Raw genomic sequence first — 18,097 nt, forward strand, 5'->3', positions numbered from 1 at the left:
ACTTCCACCAGTGATGTATGAGCATTCCAGTCACTCCATACCCTGCCCAATATTTGGTGTGGTCAGTCTTTTCAATTTTAGTCATTCTGGTATCACACTGTGTTATTAATTTGCATTGCCCCATGACTAATGAATTCCTGTCATGTGCTTACTTAGAAGTTTTTAAAGGTAGTTCCTCTCCCCTTCGTTGCCATGGAGCTTTCAACCTCCATGATTTGAAGGACTGTTGAACATATAAGGAAGGGAAAAACTGATGACAAAATCTACTAGAAATGTAAAGAGCTCTACAAATACAAAATCAAACATGAGCTCAGCCCTGGAACCCTCCCGTTGACTTGGGTTTCCCAGGACTGGGGGGCTAAGGACTCGTTTTGTCTTCCAACAAACGAGTTGGGGGGCAAGATCATGGCTGACTTGAGGTCAGAATGTTTTAATGATAAACTTGTCCCTGACTGAATAATCATTTTCATTGCTGCCATTTACATAAACTGCCTGCTATGCTCCAGGTACCTTATATACATACAGTATATATATTTTTACAATAGCCCTGCAACGTTGTTGTATGATCTCTATTTGGTGGACTCTGAACATCAAAGATGTGAATTCTTTTGCCTAACACCACACAGCTACATCTCCTTGAGATCCAGATTCAAAATGAGACTGTCTGGATCCAAAATTTCCTTCAAGTTGCCTTTTATTCAGCCATAAAAAGGAATGAAGTGCTGATACATGCTACAACATGGATGAACCTCAGAAGCATCATGCTAAGTGAAAGTCGTCAGACGTAAAAGGTCATGTACTGTGTGATTCCAGTTATACCAAATATCCAGAACAGGTAAGTCTCCCTAGAGACAGGTAGTGAATTGGTAGTTGCCTGGGGCTGTGGAGAGAGGGGAACGAGGAGAAACTGCTTAATGGGCACGGGGTTTTATCTTGGGGTGACAAAAATGGTTTGGAACTAGCATGGAGATGGTGGTTGCACAACACTAATAAATGTTTTAAATGCCACTGAATTGTATACTTTAACATGGTTAATTTTGTTTATGTGAATTTCACCTCAATAAGATTAAAAAAGCAAACACTTCACCCTGCAGTCTCTTCCTCATTAATGAGCATAATTTTACCATGAATGATTTCATCCTCTGGCTAGTAAAGCCCCCAGCACCTGGGCCCAAGCTCTTCTTTTCCAGAGAACCCCCTGCCCGCTTTGAGAATTCCAGGGAGGAAAGAGCGGCATGACCCAGAGAGTGGGCCCTGGAGCCAGCCTGCCTGAGTTCAATTCCAGGCACCTCCATGTCCTCATCTTAAAATGTGGGTGCTAGGGCTTCCCTGGTGGCGCAGTTGTTGCGCGTCCGCCTGCCGATGCAGGGGAGCCGGGTTCGCGCCCTGGTCTGGGAGGATCCCACGTGCCGCGGAGCGGCTGGGCCCGTGAGCCATGGCCGCTGAGCCTGCGCGTCCGGAGCCTGTGCTCCGCAACGGGAGAGGCCGCAGCAGAGGGAGGCCCGCATACCACAAAAAAAAAAAAAAAAAAAAAAAAAAAAAAAAAAAAATGTGGGTGCTAATGCTACAACCTCGTGGAGCTGTTGTGAGTATGTACTGATATCAGACGTGTAAAGTGTCTGGGCACACGTAATGTTTATTCTCTAAGCTGTATTGTCAGGGCAGGCCAGCTTCTCCTACTATCACCTGTGCTGCAGATATTTACTGAGCAGCTGCTATGTGCCATGCAATTTTCTAGCCTCGCGGATTCATCTATAAGCAACAACAGCAATAAAATTCCTTTCTTCTTGGAGTTAACATCCCAGTTGGGGTATAAGACAATAAATAAAGTAAGTAAAATACGTATGTTAAATGGTGGTAAATACTAAGGAGAAAAAATAAAGGGTGAGGGATAAGAAGTTTTGGGGAAAGTTTAGAATTTTATTTAGTAATTTTTTTAAAGATTTATTTATTTGGCTGTGCCAGGTCTTAGTTGCGGCTTGCGGGATTTTTAAGTTGCCGCATGCGAACTCTTAGTTGCCGCATGTGGGATCTAGTCCCCTGACCAGGGATCGAACCCGGGCACCCCTGCACTGGGAGCGGACCACCGGACCACCAGGGAAGTCCCAAAAGGTTAGAATGTCAAATTGGGTGGCCAGAGGTTTCCCTGAGTGATGTTCTGAGGGTGGTGAGGTGTTTTCATTTCCTCTTGCTGCTGTAGCGAATTACCGCAAACTTGGAGGCTTAAAACAACACAAATGTAGTATTTCACGTTTCTTGAGGTCAGGAGTCCAAAATGGGTCTCACTGGGCTGAAATCAAGGTGTTGGCGGAGCTGCGTTCTTCTGGAGGCTCCAGGGGAGAGCTCATGCCTTGCCTTTGCCGCTTCTGGAGGCTGCCCACATTCCTCGACTCATGGACCCACATCATTCCAACCTCCGTCTCCCTTATCACATCTCCTTCTCTTTGACTTTCCTCCCTCCTTCTTTTCCTTATAAAGACCCTTGTGATTATGCTGGGCCCACCTGGATAATCCAAAATAATCTCCCCATCTCAAAATCCTTAATCACACCTGCAAAGTCCCTTTTGCCATGTAAGGTGACACAGTCACAGGTCCTGGGGATTAGGATGCGGACATCTTTGAGGAAGCCATTATTCTGTCCACCACATGAGGCACAGTATCTAAAGGACAGCAAGTTCAAAGGCCCTGAGGCAGGGCTTGCCAGACTTCCCTGAGGAAGATGGAGATCAATGAGGATGCAGTAGAGTGGGCAAGGCGGGGAGTGGTCTCTCACGAGATCAGACAGGTGAAGAAGGTAAAATGGCTCTTACAGGCCTTTATGGGTCCCAGTGAAGACTTTGACCTTTACCTGAGTGAGATGGGATCAGGTGAGGGATGTGATCTTATGGGTTTTAAGGATGCCCCTGGCTGCTGTGTCTAGAACAGACTAACCATGAGCAGGCTGCTGCAATATCCATGAGATGATGGTGGCTGGACCATGGTAGTAGAGAGAAGTGGTAAGATGGGTCTCATTCTGGATTTTGAAGGCCAAGTTGCAAGGAACCACTTAAGGATCAAAAGTGGAGTGTCACAGAAAGAGGGGAGTCAAGAATGACTCCAAGGCTTTTGGCCTAACAACTGAAAGGATTAAGATGCCCTTTAAGAAGGGGAAGACCTGGGATGTCCCTGGTGGCGCAGTGGTTAAGAATCCGCCTGCCAATGCAGAGGACATGAGTTCAATCCCTGGTCTGGGAAGATCCCACATGCCGCGGAGCAACCCGTGCACCAAAACTACTGAGCCTGCACTCTAGAGCCCACATGCCACAACTACTGAAGCTCGCGTGTCTAGAGCCTGTGCTCCGCAACAAGAGAAGCCACCGCAATGAGAAGCCCGCGCACAATGAAGAGTAGCCTCCACTCGCCGCAACTAGAGAAAAGTTCACATGCAGCAACGAAGACCCAATGCAGCCAAAAATAAATAAATAAATAAAATTTTTTTAAAAAGCAGGGGAAGACCACAAAAATCAGACTTGGGGCTGCTGGTGTCAGGACTTTACTTTGAGATGCCTGTTGGGTATCCAAATGGAGACACCGAGTAGGAAGTCAGATATATATGAGTCTGGAGTTTAGGAGAGGGGTCTGGTGGGATTTCTTTGGGAGACATAGGCATGTTGGTGGTATTTAAAGCCATGAGCCTGGATGAGATCTCCCAGGGAGTGCGGGCAGAGAGATCAAGGACTGAGACCTGGGCCCCCTTTGATGAGGAGGAACCAGTGATGTAGGAGGAAAACCAGGCGAGGGTGGGGTCCTGGAAGCCAGGAGCGCCAAATGCTGCAAACTCTGTCCAAAGCAAGTGTGGAGTGAGGGGTTGGCGGAGCAGAGGGTGACCACCTTTACTTTCCTAGGGCCGTTCTCTGGCAAACAACCTCTACAGGAGACAATTTAAGGGAGTCAGACACACTGAGGCGGCCCTGCTCCTGTGATTCCAGAGCTGTCTCCCCTCGCGGAAGCTGGACGGGTCTGCTCTAGAGGTCTGGCCCCTACTCTCCCAGCATAATTCCCCTCCGGTCTCAACTCCAGCTGGGCCCTTAAGACTCAGCTCAGTTACTCTACTCTGCCAGGCGGCTGTGCTGCCTGCCTCAAGGCCAAGCTGGGGACCCCCACCCAGCTCCCACAGCACCACCCACTGCTCCCTCGCTGGACAGCTCTCCACACCCAAGCTGTGTACATGTCTCAGTCTCCCACTGGGCCAGGCTCACTTTGGGCTTCTGGGAGGCCTCCTTATTTCTGCATCCCCTGCCCTAGCATGGCATAAGGCATCTAAGAGACTCTGAGTAAACGTCTGTGAACAGAAACACTCAGCAGAAGCCTCTTCTGCTAGGATCTGGCTGCGCCTGGCCCTTTGTTGTGCAGGCACTCCAGTCCCCGGGCTCCTCCTGAAACCTGGGGTGCTGGGATCCTGCCAGGCCCTCCGTGGCAGGCTGGCCCCTCACAGCACCAGCCTGCTGACACTCACTGAATGTTTGTTAAATGTCGAAAAAAGGGTCAAGGGCTGGGCCCAATTCCGAGTTCTGGCATTCTCAAGTCGTCAGGACTTCAGTCTCCTGTCTCTAAAAGGGAGATGACACACGCTCATCCCTTAAGTTCCACCTCATCAGTTGTGACAACATTTGGGAAAGTGTTCGGCAAACCGTAAACCAGCCAGGCGTTCAGAGGTACCATAGATTGAGGCTCCTCCTTGGTGGCTGATTCAGGGCACGTGACAAGACCTGTGTGACCCACCCCATGCCACGTAAGGTCTCCAACTCAGTTTTCCTCAAGCTGCTTTGAAGACAAGCAGCGTCTTCCTCAGGCAGCAGGAACCAGGGACTGAGAGGGGCCCGGCCCCGGTGGAAACTGTGACACACGCATGGATGTTCACCACATTTCCAGTGACTAAGGGCCACACGAAGCAGTTGGCTGGACCCTTCCTAAAATTCGTCCCGGAGTTGCTCTGACCAGACGGCACCCGCTCCGGCCATCCCCGGCCCCACTGTCCCACTTCTCTGGGGGTGCGCCCTTCCCGCACCCCGCAGGGGAGGGACCAGCGCTCCCCCTCAGCGCAGGTGACACAAAGGCGGCTCAGCGTGTGGGGCCGTTTATTAACGTTTACTTCCCCAAATGACTTTTCCTCGCCGGTCAGAGCCTGAAAGAACTGGGGGGTATGGGAGGAGGCACAGACAGAAGCCAAAAGGTACACGTTGAGTGTGCTGTGATGGGCTGAAGAGGGTGGTCTGAGATTGATTGAAATGGCCTCCCCCATTTCAGATGCTCAGGAAGTCTGGGCCCAAGAAAACACACTCATTCAGCCAAATCCCTTTCATGTGCTGGAGGAGGATGGGGCATCACCCTGACTGGGTCTTCCACTGGCTCTCACTCCAGGCATCTTTCAGGCCTGGCTGTCGCACTAGCAGGACCCCTAGCACTGCAGTGGCTTTGGCACCTTGACCTAAACAAACAGGGGAGGCCTGGCCCGGCTCCATCTGCACAAGCAGAGACAAAGGGGACTGATTAGCAGATCTGATCTGTGGGGCACAGATAATGGTAGATGAGCGGGGCGGGGGGTGGGGGGGCTTGTCAACATTAGATAATGACTCGAAAATGTAGTGTAAATCTGCAACGTGGGTGACTAAAGGCAGGACACAGGATTCAGTAAGAAAATGCAACTCTGTGAGCTGACCCAACTTCTGAAGAGACTTCCAAGACAGTCTCTGCTCACAGGGTGTTTTAGTCCCCTTGGCCCTAAACCATCATGGAAGCAGAAGGAAGAGGAAGTGGTGGTCTGCCCACCGGGGCCTGGGAACTATCGTGACTGTCCAGATCTCTGTGGTCAGAGGGCGTCCCAGCCACCTCAGACCCTGAGCCCGGGACAAAGTGAGGGAACAGAACGTTGAGCCCCAGGAGGGCTGCCCCCAACGCCCTTGCCCGCCCACCGGGCTCCACAGGCCACCTCTTCTACCGCTTCTTCTTGGCCTCCTTCTTGGGTCTCTTGTTTGCAGAAGGAGCAGTGGCCTTGGGCTTCCTCGTCACCTCCGCACTTCGGGGCTCAGATGGTTCTGCCTCCTGTGTGGTGACAGAAAGGAGAGTCCTGCTTAGACAAATCAAGCCTGACACCAGCAAAATGAGATCACGTCTGAGGGGACTTTGCAAACGGAAGCGTGCCGCAGAGACACAAGGGATGGAAACCGTCATTGCCAGGCCCCAGGATCCACATGTTTTGGGACTGTCCCTAGGGAGCAGGTGAAGGATAAGGGAGGAGGCCCGAGGGGAGGAGGCAGCCTTTGGAGTCTCACAGTCCTGGGGGAATCGAGGCTCCCCAAGTTCCAGTCAAGTGACCTTGTGGGCAACTCCCTTCCCCTTTCTGAGTCTTGGCTTACCCACCTGTGATATGGAAACAGCGGTGCGCAACTTGGAGGGCTGATGTGAGAAGGCAAAAATGCATGGAAAGCCCCCAGTAAGTGCAAATGCACCCCGCGGGCGGCGGGCCACCGTGGGCAGGGACTGGGAAGAATGCGGGCGGGGAGCCGGCTCTGGGCAGACCTACTGTGGCTTGCTCTCCTGCCGGCCCTGCTACTCTCCTCCGCCCATTCAAGCACAGATGCCAGGGCAGGGAAGGGTGGAAAGCGCGGCCGGGCGGCCACCACAGAGTTCTTCGGCGCCTGGCAGAGGTGCCCTGTGGGAAAGGGCAGAGGGCAGCCTCAGGGCAGAACTCCAGACTCTCCCTACATCTGGGGCAGCTCTGGTTTTTATCTGTCATGTACATTGTGATTTGTTCCCTGTAAGATTTGGTTTAAACAAAGGTTTTGCTGCTGAAAAAAGGTTCAAAACCACAGAGCCAGCCCTGGCCTTCACTGAACTGATAAAGAAAGTGGACTCTGGGGAAGGGACTCGGCCTGTCACAGCCTCACAGGCTCATGTCAGAGGAGACTCTGGAGTGGCCTCAGTCCCGTCGGGTGTCCCCTCCTCCCTGGGTGATAAATCACACTGTGCCACGGCCAGGCAGGATGTTAACATCGAGTCTCATCTAGCCCAGAGAACATGAACCGCAGTCCACAGGCCTCGTCCGGCCCACAGGCAGACTTCACTTGGCCTGCAGTGTTTATTTTTAAGAATCTGAGCCAACTGGGAGATTTCCCGTTCAATCTGGAGCCCTTGCTTTCCTTGAAAACTTTAAACATACAGTGACACTGGCCCCGAACCCCCTCATGGAAGAAACGGGCTGAGCAGTGGTTGCGTCTTTATTCAGGTGCCCTGCCCCCTGCCCCCCGCTGTCCCCAGCACTAATAGTAAGGAAATGTTTTCGGTACTTGTGTTCTTTTACTAAAAATGGGAAAACAAATAGCAGACTAAGAATACGAGGAGGGAGCACGCTGTTTCTAGAAAAGTATTTCTTTGTGTTTAATTGGCCAGCTCCGAGCTGCCAGCTTGCTTTACTCTGTCCTTCCCTGCTCACCGTCAGCCCCTGGCCCCAGCCTCGAGTCTCCGTCAGACAGAAGAGGCAGGACCATGGCTGTGGGGGGGTGGTCCCCACCTAAGGCCCAGTCCAAAGGTCTGTCAGCTCCCTCTTATTGGCCATCATTGTCTGCTCTCCACCCTGCCCGCCTGCCAGCTGAGACACCAGGTGTAAAGGCCCAGCCCAGTCCCAGGCACCCATGGGAGATCTTCCCAAGATAACCAGGGGAACGGCCCCTCCCCTGGCCAGGTCTCTGATTGTGCTCTGGACTTCCCCAGCCTGTCCCCTTGTGCTGATACTGTCTTTGTAACTTGGCAAAAAAAAAAAAAAAAAAAAAAAAAAAAAGAAAGAAAAGTAAAAAGTTAGCCCATTAGAAAAACAAACAGACAAAACAAAACCTCAAAGGAGCCAGTGTGTCAAGTGCACAGGCTGACGGCTGCAGAGCCCAGCAGGAAGGCTACTGTTTAAGGCAAACCCCACAGGGCACAATGCCTTTGCAGACTTTGGGAGCTGGAAACCATCCCCAGCACCGTACCTGTGCGGCCAGTGGAAACCAGTCAGTCCCTGCATGCCCTGGGCAAACAGGGCCTGATTAGACAAAGGGTTTATGCACAGGGAACTTGCCGAGGCCCACCAGGATCTCCGGCGATGGAGCCCCCCTCTGAGCTCAAGCTGGGCGCCTCCTCTGGTTTCAGTGGGGCCAGTTCAGAATCCAGAGATAAGGACGCCCAGCTGTGTCCCCAGTGCTTCCCTTACTTCCCTTACGCCACAGACCTTCTCTCATTCACCGCATCCTTTCTGTCACCTCCCAGACCTCTCTCCTGACCCAGCTGTCTGTCAGATGACGGGAACTGGCACCTCCCAGGCACCTCCAACTCAGCTGTCCCAGACAGAGCATGGCCCCATCTCCATGTGGCCTGGCCCTCCTCCCCACCCATGGTCATAGCAACCAGAGTCCTGGCAACCCCACCCTCCCCCTCCTCCCCTCCGTCAAATCAGTCACCAAGTCCTGCTGATTAGACCTCCTCCACCTTGACCTGGCCACTCTCTTGAGCATCAAAGGCCCTACTTCAGTTCCCCCACTGCCAACCAGCCTCCCTGCTCTCTCTATGCCATGCCTTGTGCACCTGCCAAAAGAATTTTTCTAAAATGCAGACTCCCCACCTTACACCTTCCAGTGGCTCCCATCACCCACAGTCTCATGTCCTGCTCCTGGGATGGCAGCTTGAGGAGACCACCTCTCCAGCCTCCCCTGGGCTCCCCTCCACCCCCCACACTGGGCCAGGCCCCAGGGCTTCTGCTGCTCACCCCTAAACAAGAGGAGCACCCTTCCTTCCTTGGCCATCCAGTAAACCTTTCCCCATGGTTTGGCCCAGCCCAAGGGCTGGTACTCACTGTCTAGCCTTCCTCCTCTGCTCCTCTTCCTCCAGCAGGTGCATCCCCTCCTCCACCCCTACGCCCCAGGCACCCAGGAACCTTACAATGCCACTCATTTTACCAAAGCTACATGTGCTCATGATGGTCTCCCCTACTAGTCCTTGGACAGCTTCAGTTGTTCCTGAATGAATGAATGAAATGAAAGAAAACACAAGATCTCCCATAAGCATGGGAACTTCACTGCTGTTCATCATCATGAAGATGTACACTTTAGACTAAGCCTCACTTTTCCCATAAGTAGAGAGGACACAAGCAGATTTTAAACCCAATATTCATACCCTAAAGCATGGCTAGATATAGCCACCAATAAGAATACTAATAATAACAGCCACAACGGCTGCTAATATTATTTACAACATGCCAGGCCCTGTGTTCTGAAGCCTGGATATATCTTATTTTTGCCTCACAAAGTGCCATAACGAGCCCCATTTGATAGACGAAAGAAGAGACACTCAGAGAGGTTATGTGACCTGCCTAAGGTCTCAGGGGGAGAGCGGCAGGGCCAGGATGAACCTAAGCTCTCAGTGGCTGTATGGTATAGCCTCTCCTGGGTTTCCTAGGGACCTCGGCGCTGATGGCAACCAAGAATTAGAGTTAACCGTGACATCTACTTTCTCCCTAGTTAGCAGCGCCTGGAAGCACAGGTGACTGTGGAATGACAATAACAGTTTGTTCCGGATCCTGCCGATGGGTCGTTCAGAAACCCCTTGCTTGTGGCAGGAGTCAGGGAAGTGGGTTAGCACTCCTCGAGTCAGGCTGTGCTCCTACAGTTGAGAGCAGCTCTCTGTGGGAGCGTGGACAGAGTACAGTCACTGAGTCATCTGAGCGCATTATCTGTCTCCTCCTCACCCCAGACCTCCTCCTCTCTCCCCCAGCTCAGTTTCTGGCATCGTCACCCACCCAGTTACCCAAGCTAGACACCGCCGAGCCATCTCTGAGTTCTCGCCATTCCCTGTGTGCCTCCACATCCGATCTGTCCCTGTGGCCGGTCCACTCTGCTTTCCATGCGGCTCTCAACTCCGCCCGGTCCCCCTCTGGACACACACTCCTGAGCCGGTTCAGAGCCCCCCATCTCCTGCCTCCCCCTCCCAAGGTTTTCCTCACCACCCACCACACTGCTTTCAGAGCCTATTCTCCTAAAACGACCGTCCTGACCAGTCTGTTTTCTGCTTTAAACGTGTTGCTGGTTCCCTCTTGGTATAAGACAGATTCCAAGAGCCTCCACGTGTCCCTATTTGTATAAATCAGATTCCAAGAACCCCCGAGTGGCCTCCAGAGCTATTCCACTGCAGCCTTGGCCCTGTCCCCGGGCATGCCCTCTCATGCAACCCACCCTGTCACTTCTGGGCTACTGGCCAGCCAGTATCTTCCAGATGCTCTGTTCTCTTTCATCCTCTGCACAGGTGCTCAGCACCTGTCACCAATCTATCTGTGCCCAGTGCATGCAGCCTCTGTGCCAGGCAGTGCAGGGTAATGAAGAAAAGGATGCACATTTCATGATGTGCACCATGTGGATGCTTCACAAACATCAGCTGCTCAGCCTCCCATCACCCTGATAAGCCCACCTCCGTGAGCCCCATTTTACAGGCAAGGAAACTGAGGTTCACCAAGACATACCAATTAACCCAGTGGGGCACATCCACCTTCCTCTCAAGGGACAGGGAAGCAAAGGCAGCTGTTACGCACGTGATTTGGATGCTGGGGTCCTAGCCACACAGAGCTGTAGCTTCTAATTCTTAGCTGGTAAGAATGACTCAATAAATGGCTGACTTAATTTCTCTTCAAATGCACACTGCTGGTACAAGCCAGGCAGACGGCAGACCCTGAACACTACGGCCCCACCTTTCGATCGCACTTCCTCTGAAGCAAATTTTCAGTTCCCTCAGCAATCTCACTTTGGGGAGTAAAAGAAACCACCCCCCACTCCCCACCCCACCAGGTGGTTCCTGGGTCTGCGGAGGTGTCCTCTGTGACACAGGCCTCATCAATAATGAAGCAGCTCCACAGCCACTTACAAGGCCAGAAAATTGCTGCTATTCATCAGATTCCAATAATCGAATCTGTGCCACAATGCATCAAATCTCTTCCAGCAGGGAAAGCACACAGAATTTTATGATTTCCACTATACAGTTCAGTGTGTATTTAGTCCAATAAATCAGGACAATATGTCATTCTACACAGACTGAAACTCTTCTCTCCTCTAAAATGGTCCAGGAAAAGAAGACCACTGTGCTATGCTCAGGTAGCCTCACGCACCTTGCCTCACTTGATCCTCAAGAATGGCGTGGGTCGGGCATGAATGCCCTCCTATTCTAGCTTGGGACACGTGCTCAGGGAGGGGAAGGCACCCAGTGCTGAAGCTCTGGCTCGTCCTGCTGTACGCTCTTGCCCGAGGCCCTGGGCAGGGTGGGAGCAGGGAGACCTTGTGGGGCTGGGACTAGCACTGGCCTTGAGAGGAGGACAGGACGAGCTGAAACCAAGCGGGGGAGGCCATCCATGTGGGCTCCACAAGGCGAACGGAGACAGAGTCCAGGATGCACTTGGCAGGCAAGGAGAACTGTGATTAGAGAGAACAGCCCGGGGAGCTCATTCCAGACACGATTCAGCACCACCGCAGGCCCTGCTCACCGGCTGGTCTGCGGCTCCGTGTGTATTCCGCCGTCTCTCCCATGAGCCGGTACACATCCCGAGACCATGTTTAGGCCTTCGCCCTGCCCACCGCACAGCAGTCTCTCAAGAACTGCTTGTTAAGCAAAAAACACCCTGCCGCCCAATTCAACTGCAAACGCCTCCCAAGCTTAAAAAAAAAACACAGGGCAGAACTGCAAAGTTGGTGCTTCGAGACTGTCTCCTGAGGTGTTGAGAATGGGTGTACACCTGCCCAAGTTAATTATTTACTACGGCAGCCTTCGCTGGCAATCGGGGGTCTAGTTTAAAATCAAGACCCCCTGAACATCTAGGCCACTGCCCCGCTGACCCCAGGAAGGCTCCATCCCTTTCAGGGCTCCAAACACTGCAGGGCTTTCTGGTTGACAGTAAGCCGGATCACAGTGCTGGGCATCAGCTGTCTTTGTTTGCCCAGCACCCACTCTCCATCAGGGCCATGCCCTTTCCCTGTCCCATGTGGTTCTGGGGGACTCTGAGTCACTGTGACCACAGGAGTGGCCAGTTAAATGTGGCCTGGCCAGAAATGGACCCAATGTCCCTTCCCACCTATAGGGCAAAGTACAGACATGTGGCCAAGCCAGAGCCAAGCAGAGGCCTTCCATGAGATCTGGGAAGTGGGCATAAGCAGAGAAGTGGCTTCTCTTGCTTGTAAATCATGAGCGACAAGGACACAGACTGGGGCTGCTGTATCCTCCTGACACGTGGCAAGGGCCTCAGAATGAACCCAACACTCCTAGAGAGCCAGGAGATGAAGAGACAGGCAGAGCCCTGAGGACCTTGCGAGCTTCTAAACCCAGGTGTGCCTTGACATTCCCAGTTCTAAGAGCCAAAACAGTCTCTTTCTAAGGAAACTGATGGAACCCAGTTTCTGAGCTTTCAACAGAAGAGACTGAGGCAATCACGCAAAGACGGCGGGGTGGAAGTGAAGGTACCTGCCCAGGGGCTGGCATCTGGCTGGGCAGATGTGACATAAACATATGAAGACATGAGAATAGTCAACATTTAAACTACTAGGAACGATTAATTGCCCGATGATACTACCTGCTACATGAGTCACTGCACTAAAAGTCAACACCCACTTGCTTAGCGTTGACTGGATCAACATTCTGGGCAGAAAAAGATACAAAAGAGGCTTGGAAGGAAGCTCAGGCAGGCTGTGGGGAAGGGGTAGAAGGGCTCCCGACCTTTACTTCCTCACTACCTACTCTTTCAACTCCTGGAATTTGGCTCCCACCTCATTAAAATTGCTGCTCTCCACTTTGAGAAAAGCAATAGACTACCTTCCCAGAAAATGTGCCTAAGCATGAAAACAACACATTTTTGCACACAACTGCAGGGAGCTCACAGACTTCTGCAGTCTTTATCTAGGGATGCCCTAGGGATGCCCTAGGGATCTGGGAACTCCCTAGTAAGAACTTAGTTCTCCTGAAACCAAACTTTGAAGAAGAGCAGCCTGAACACAGCATCATTATCACATTGAGCAGCCTTTCCTCCATCACTCAGCCGTTGCTGCCCAATCTCTGTGCCCTCCTTGAACCACTCGGGGGTTTTCAGGGAGACCACAGTCTCCCAGCCCTCTGCCCACTAGTCTGCCCATCTCCAAGAGAGCAAAAGGAATGGAGACCCCCAGCTTTGTCTGCACAGCACTCCTGTTCCTTTGGGAAATGACCTTCCCCTCCACCCCTAGAGGTCACACCACAGGATGCTCCCCTCCCCCACACTGGCCATAGCAGTCCCAAGCTGGGTCAGCTACAGTTCCTTCTCTAGGGAATTTGGAACTGGGACCAAGCAGAAAGGCAGCCTCCAGATGCTGCTGCTGAAAGACGTAAACTTTGGGAGCCGTTAGTGGCCATGTTTCATCTTACCCCAGGGACAGTGAGCAGGGGACGCAGGGCAAGAGAAGTGAGAGACAGGAGATGAGCAGAAGGGGAGGCAGAGGGGGTGCAGGCGGTGAGTGATGGGGCCCCTGGTGCCCGCTCCTGCCAGAGGCCCAGCTGCATCCCTGCTCTGGGGGAGCACCCGCATCTTTTCAGTACCTCTACATTGCACAGAAACTACCTCAAGGTTGGGCATGCCCCAAGTTCAGGCCTTCCCCGAATCTTCATTTCCCTTGAAAAGCTTTGCAACTCATTCTTAGGGTTTCAAGAAGTAATACTATGTTGGTTAAAATAATTCCCAGGTCTCCCTCCCCAAATTCTCACTGGCTCTTTCTTTCCCATTTGGATGTCATGCTATTATTACAAACTTAACACACGTAGAACTGAACACCTCCTGTCCTCCCCAAATTGGTTTGTGCTTCAGGGAAACGGTCTAAGGACCAGACCAGTGGCTACATAACAGAATCACCTGGGCACTTTAAGAAAACACTGATCCAAGGCTTCAGAGAACAACTGAATCAGAATCTCTATAGGTACAGCCCAGGCCTTTGAAAATTCCCCAGGTGGGTGCAGCCAGATAGAGAATCATGCACCAGCCCAAGGACAGGCAATTCACGCTACCACTCCCCAGTCCCTTGCTCAAGGCAGACATCAATGCATAATTTCTTTACTCTGGAGCCTAGAAGCAGCCCCAGAATCCTTTCCACCATGGCCACCATACAAACAATCAGACTGGGCATGAGAGATGAAACACAGCTGCATCCTGGAATAGACAGAAACGGTACAAGGATCTATCTTCTTATATTTTAGAACCTAGCCTACAAGAAAATGCTTGGATTAAGTGTGACCCAGGCCTCAATCAGGCTCAAACAAATGTTTTTCTCAGGTCTTAGTTTAATGAGGTGTCAATGAGAAAATGGCTTAGGATTCTAGGGACTTTGGTTTTAATTTTATGAATTAGTTCTTGCTCCTACTATGGAAAAGAAAGGGGGTGGGGTGGGAAGCATTTCCATGTGTTCCTTTTTTTCCTCCCTGATTACCCCCAAAAGAGCTTTCAAATAATCTGCTAAGTATTGAAATACTGAAGTCATAAACTAGTTGCAAAAAATCAGCTCACTAGAACAACAGGAAAGACATTCTTTTGCTTTTCAAAGCCTTTCCCATCATCTGGAGCCAAAAATATTATCTTCTGACCCAAAAAGCCACTAATAAACCTTGCTTCTCTAGGCTAAGCAAGATGGGTGATTTTGCCCTAAGTGAAGTGACAGAGAGCAAGATTGTTCTCTGGGTCCACCTTCTCCCACCTCCTTGCCACCTTCTACTTTCAGGGACCTCCCTCCTGCCCTTAGGCTGCCTAGAGTCCCCACAGCTGTCCCCCTCTGCCATAAGAGCTCCCCAGCCCCAAGTTAAAATCCCTTTCTTTTTCCCTCCCCATCCAAATTCCAAATCCCAGCTTGCTACTAAGCACAAGCCCTAAGCACAGTCTTAGCACTCACCCTCTCTTTGTAAGACTGTTTATACACACAGAATACTGTTTTTCCTTTCCATTTATTTAATAGCTCAGGGAGTGAGAAAAGGCTGCCTTATGGGGGCATGCAGAGGAAAGCTGGCAGTAGAATCCCTGAATAATTGAGGACCATTTGCTGGCGTGGTGCATCAATAAAAAGTTAAATTAATGGTACTGTATTTTTTGCTACTGATCCATTGAAAAACTAACAAACAAAAACAGAAACAAAAACAAAAAAATGTAATACAGTAACCTTCAGTTACAAAGACAATTCACTTGTGTGAGCCTTACTCCTCTAAACTTCAAGATAAATGAAAATGAGATATTCTGTACCACACTTGTATTTTAAAAGATGAGGTTGTTGATACCAAAACTAGACAAAGATATCACAAATAAAGAAAATTACAGGCCAATATCACTGATGAACATACATGCAAAAATCCTCAACAAAATATTAGCAAACCGAATCCAACAATACATTAAAAGCATCATACACCATGATCAAGTGGGATTTATCCCAGGGATGCAAGGATTTTTCAATATCTGCAAATCAATCAATGTGATACACCATATTAACAAATTGAAGGAGAAAAACCATATGATCATCTCAATAGATGCAGAGAAAGCTTTTGACAAAATTCAACATCCATATACGATAAAAAACTCTCCAGAAAGTGGGCACAGAGGGAACATAACTCAACCTCATAAAGCCCATATATGACAAACCCACAGCTAATGTCATACTCAATGGTGAAAAGCTGAAAGCATTTCCTCTAAGATCAGGAACAAGACACGGATGCCCACTCTCGCCACTTTTATCCAACATAGTATTGAAGTCCTAGCCACATCAATCAGACTACAAAAAGAAATAAAAGGAATCCACATTGGAAAAGAAGAAGTAAAACTGTCACTGTTTGCAGATGACATGATACTATAGATAGAAAATCCTAAGGACACCACCAGAAAACTGCTAGAGCTCATCAATGAATCTGATAAAGTTGCAGGATACAAAATTAATACACAGAAATCTGTTGTATTTCTATACACTAACAATGAACTATCAGAAAGAGAAATCAAGGATTGTTATCCCATTTCCCATCACATCAAAAAGAATAAAGTATCTAAGAATAAACCTACTTAAGGAGGTAAAAGACCTGTACTTGGAAAACTATAAGACACTGATAAAAGAGATGGAAGATGACACAAACTGATGGGAAGATATCCCATGCTCTTGGATTGGAAGAATTAATATTGTTAAAATGATCATATTACCCAAGGCAATCTACCGAATCAATGAAATCAAACTACCAAGGGCATTTTTCACAGAACTAGAACAAATAATTTTAAAACTTGCATGGCAACACAAAAGACCCCAAACAGCCAAAACAACCTTGAGAAAAAAGAACAGAGCTGGAGGAATCACATTCCCTGACTTCAGACTATACTACAAAGAGAACATAGGCAAAACATGCTCTGACATAAATCGTAGCATTGTTTTCTTAGGTCAGTCTCCCAAAGCAAAAGAAGTAAAAGCAAAAATAAACAAATGAGACCTAATTACACTTAAAAGCTTTTGCACAGCAAAGGAAACCATCAACAAAATGAAAAGACAACCTACTGAATGGGAGAAAATATTTGCAAATGATATAACCAATAAGGGGTTAATATCCAAAATATATAAACAGCTCATACAACTCAACATCAACAAAATAACCCGATTAAAAAATGGGCACGTTTTTCCAAAGAGGACATGCAGATGGCTAACAGACACATGAAAAGATGCTCAACATCACTAATCATCACAGAAATGCAAATCAAAACCACAATGAGATATCACCTCACACCTGTCAGAATGGCTATCATCAAAAAGAACACACACCCAAAGAAGAAAAAAAAAAAAGGACACAAATGACAAATGTTGGCAAGGATGTGGAGAAATGGGAATACTTGTACACTCTTTGTGGAAATGTAAATTGGCCACTGTGGAAAACAGTATGGAGGTTTTCTCAAAAAAATGAAAACAAAACTACCTTACAACCCAGCAATGCCACTCCTGGTTATGTATCAAAAAAAACCCCAAAACATTAATTTGAAAAGATACATGCACCCCAGTGTTCATAGCAGTATTATTTACAATTGCCAACATATGGAAGCAACCTAACTGTCCATCAACAGATGAATGGATAAAGATGTGGTATATAAAATATATATGATGGAATACTACTCAGCCACAAGAAAGAATGAAATTTTGCCATTTACAACAACATGCACAGAACTGGAGGGTATTTCGCTAAATGAAGTACGTCAGACAGAGAAAGACAAATACTATATGATATCACTTATATATGGAATCTAAAAAATAAAACAAACTAGTGAACATAACAGAAAAGTAGCAGACCCACAGATATAGAGAACAAACTAGAAGTTACCAGTAGGAAGAGGGAAGAAGGGAGGGGCAAGTTAAGGGTAGAGGATTAAGAAGTACAAACTATTATGTATAAAATAAATAAGCTACAAGGATATATTGTACAACACAGGGAATATAGCCAATATTTTATAATAACTATAAATGGAGTATAACCTCTAAACACTGTGAATCACTATGTTGTACCCCTGTAACTTATGTAATATTGTACATCAACTATACTTCAATAAAAAAGTAATAATAAAAAAATAATAAAAGATGAGGTTGTTGTCCAAAATTAACCTCTAAATGTCTAAACGGCAGAGTTGGCTGGGGTGTGGGGAGGGGGGAAAGCATACTGTGGAGCCCTTTGTCAACCCCCTGCCTTGAAAGACCTCAACCTAAGATGTCACTAAAATCCTCAGAGGTCAGTAAAGGGCACCCCTTTTTCTGAAAGTTTGATAAATGGACCTGGGCCTCTATGGCTAGCCTCAAAGGGTTAAGAATACAACAGGAGGTGAGCTGTGGCTCTCCGTAAGGCCACATACCTCTGACTACATCTCTGCCTGTAAAACAAGAACATTCACCACCTCCCTCCCTCGGGACTCTTGGCAGGCTTCATCAGTGGCCAATGACGATAAAAATGTTTGTTATTTATAATGCCCAGCAGCACGCTGCATCTGTGAGGACAGAGCCACAGAGCACAAGGATTACGTCTTTAGAGTGTGATACAA

The 18,097-nt window shown here is 49.0% G+C and overlaps 1 protein-coding gene across 6 annotated transcripts in view; it reads right to left on the reverse strand.

The window, feature by feature from the left end:
• The window catches only part of MANBAL (mannosidase beta like), a 46,925-nt gene that overhangs the window by 7,631 nt on the left and 21,197 nt on the right, over positions 1 to 18,097 (reverse strand). For 4 of the 6 annotated variants that reach the window (XM_007104139.3, XM_007104140.4, XM_007104137.3 and 1 more), the window contains one exon: positions 5,647 to 6,081. In XM_007104139.3, coding sequence (XP_007104201.1) covers positions 5,974 to 6,081 — 108 coding nt within the window. In that variant the 3' untranslated portion in view covers positions 5,647 to 5,973. Of the gene's footprint in view, positions 1 to 1,559; positions 5,502 to 5,646; positions 6,082 to 18,097 lie in introns of those variants that run through there. The other 2 variants (XM_055090047.1, XM_055090048.1) reach the window with 2 other exon arrangements.

Source organism: Physeter macrocephalus, chromosome 14, assembly GCF_002837175.3.
Source record: "Physeter macrocephalus isolate SW-GA chromosome 14, ASM283717v5, whole genome shotgun sequence".
In the NCBI taxonomy this organism is placed as follows: Eukaryota; Metazoa; Chordata; class Mammalia; order Artiodactyla; family Physeteridae; genus Physeter; species Physeter macrocephalus.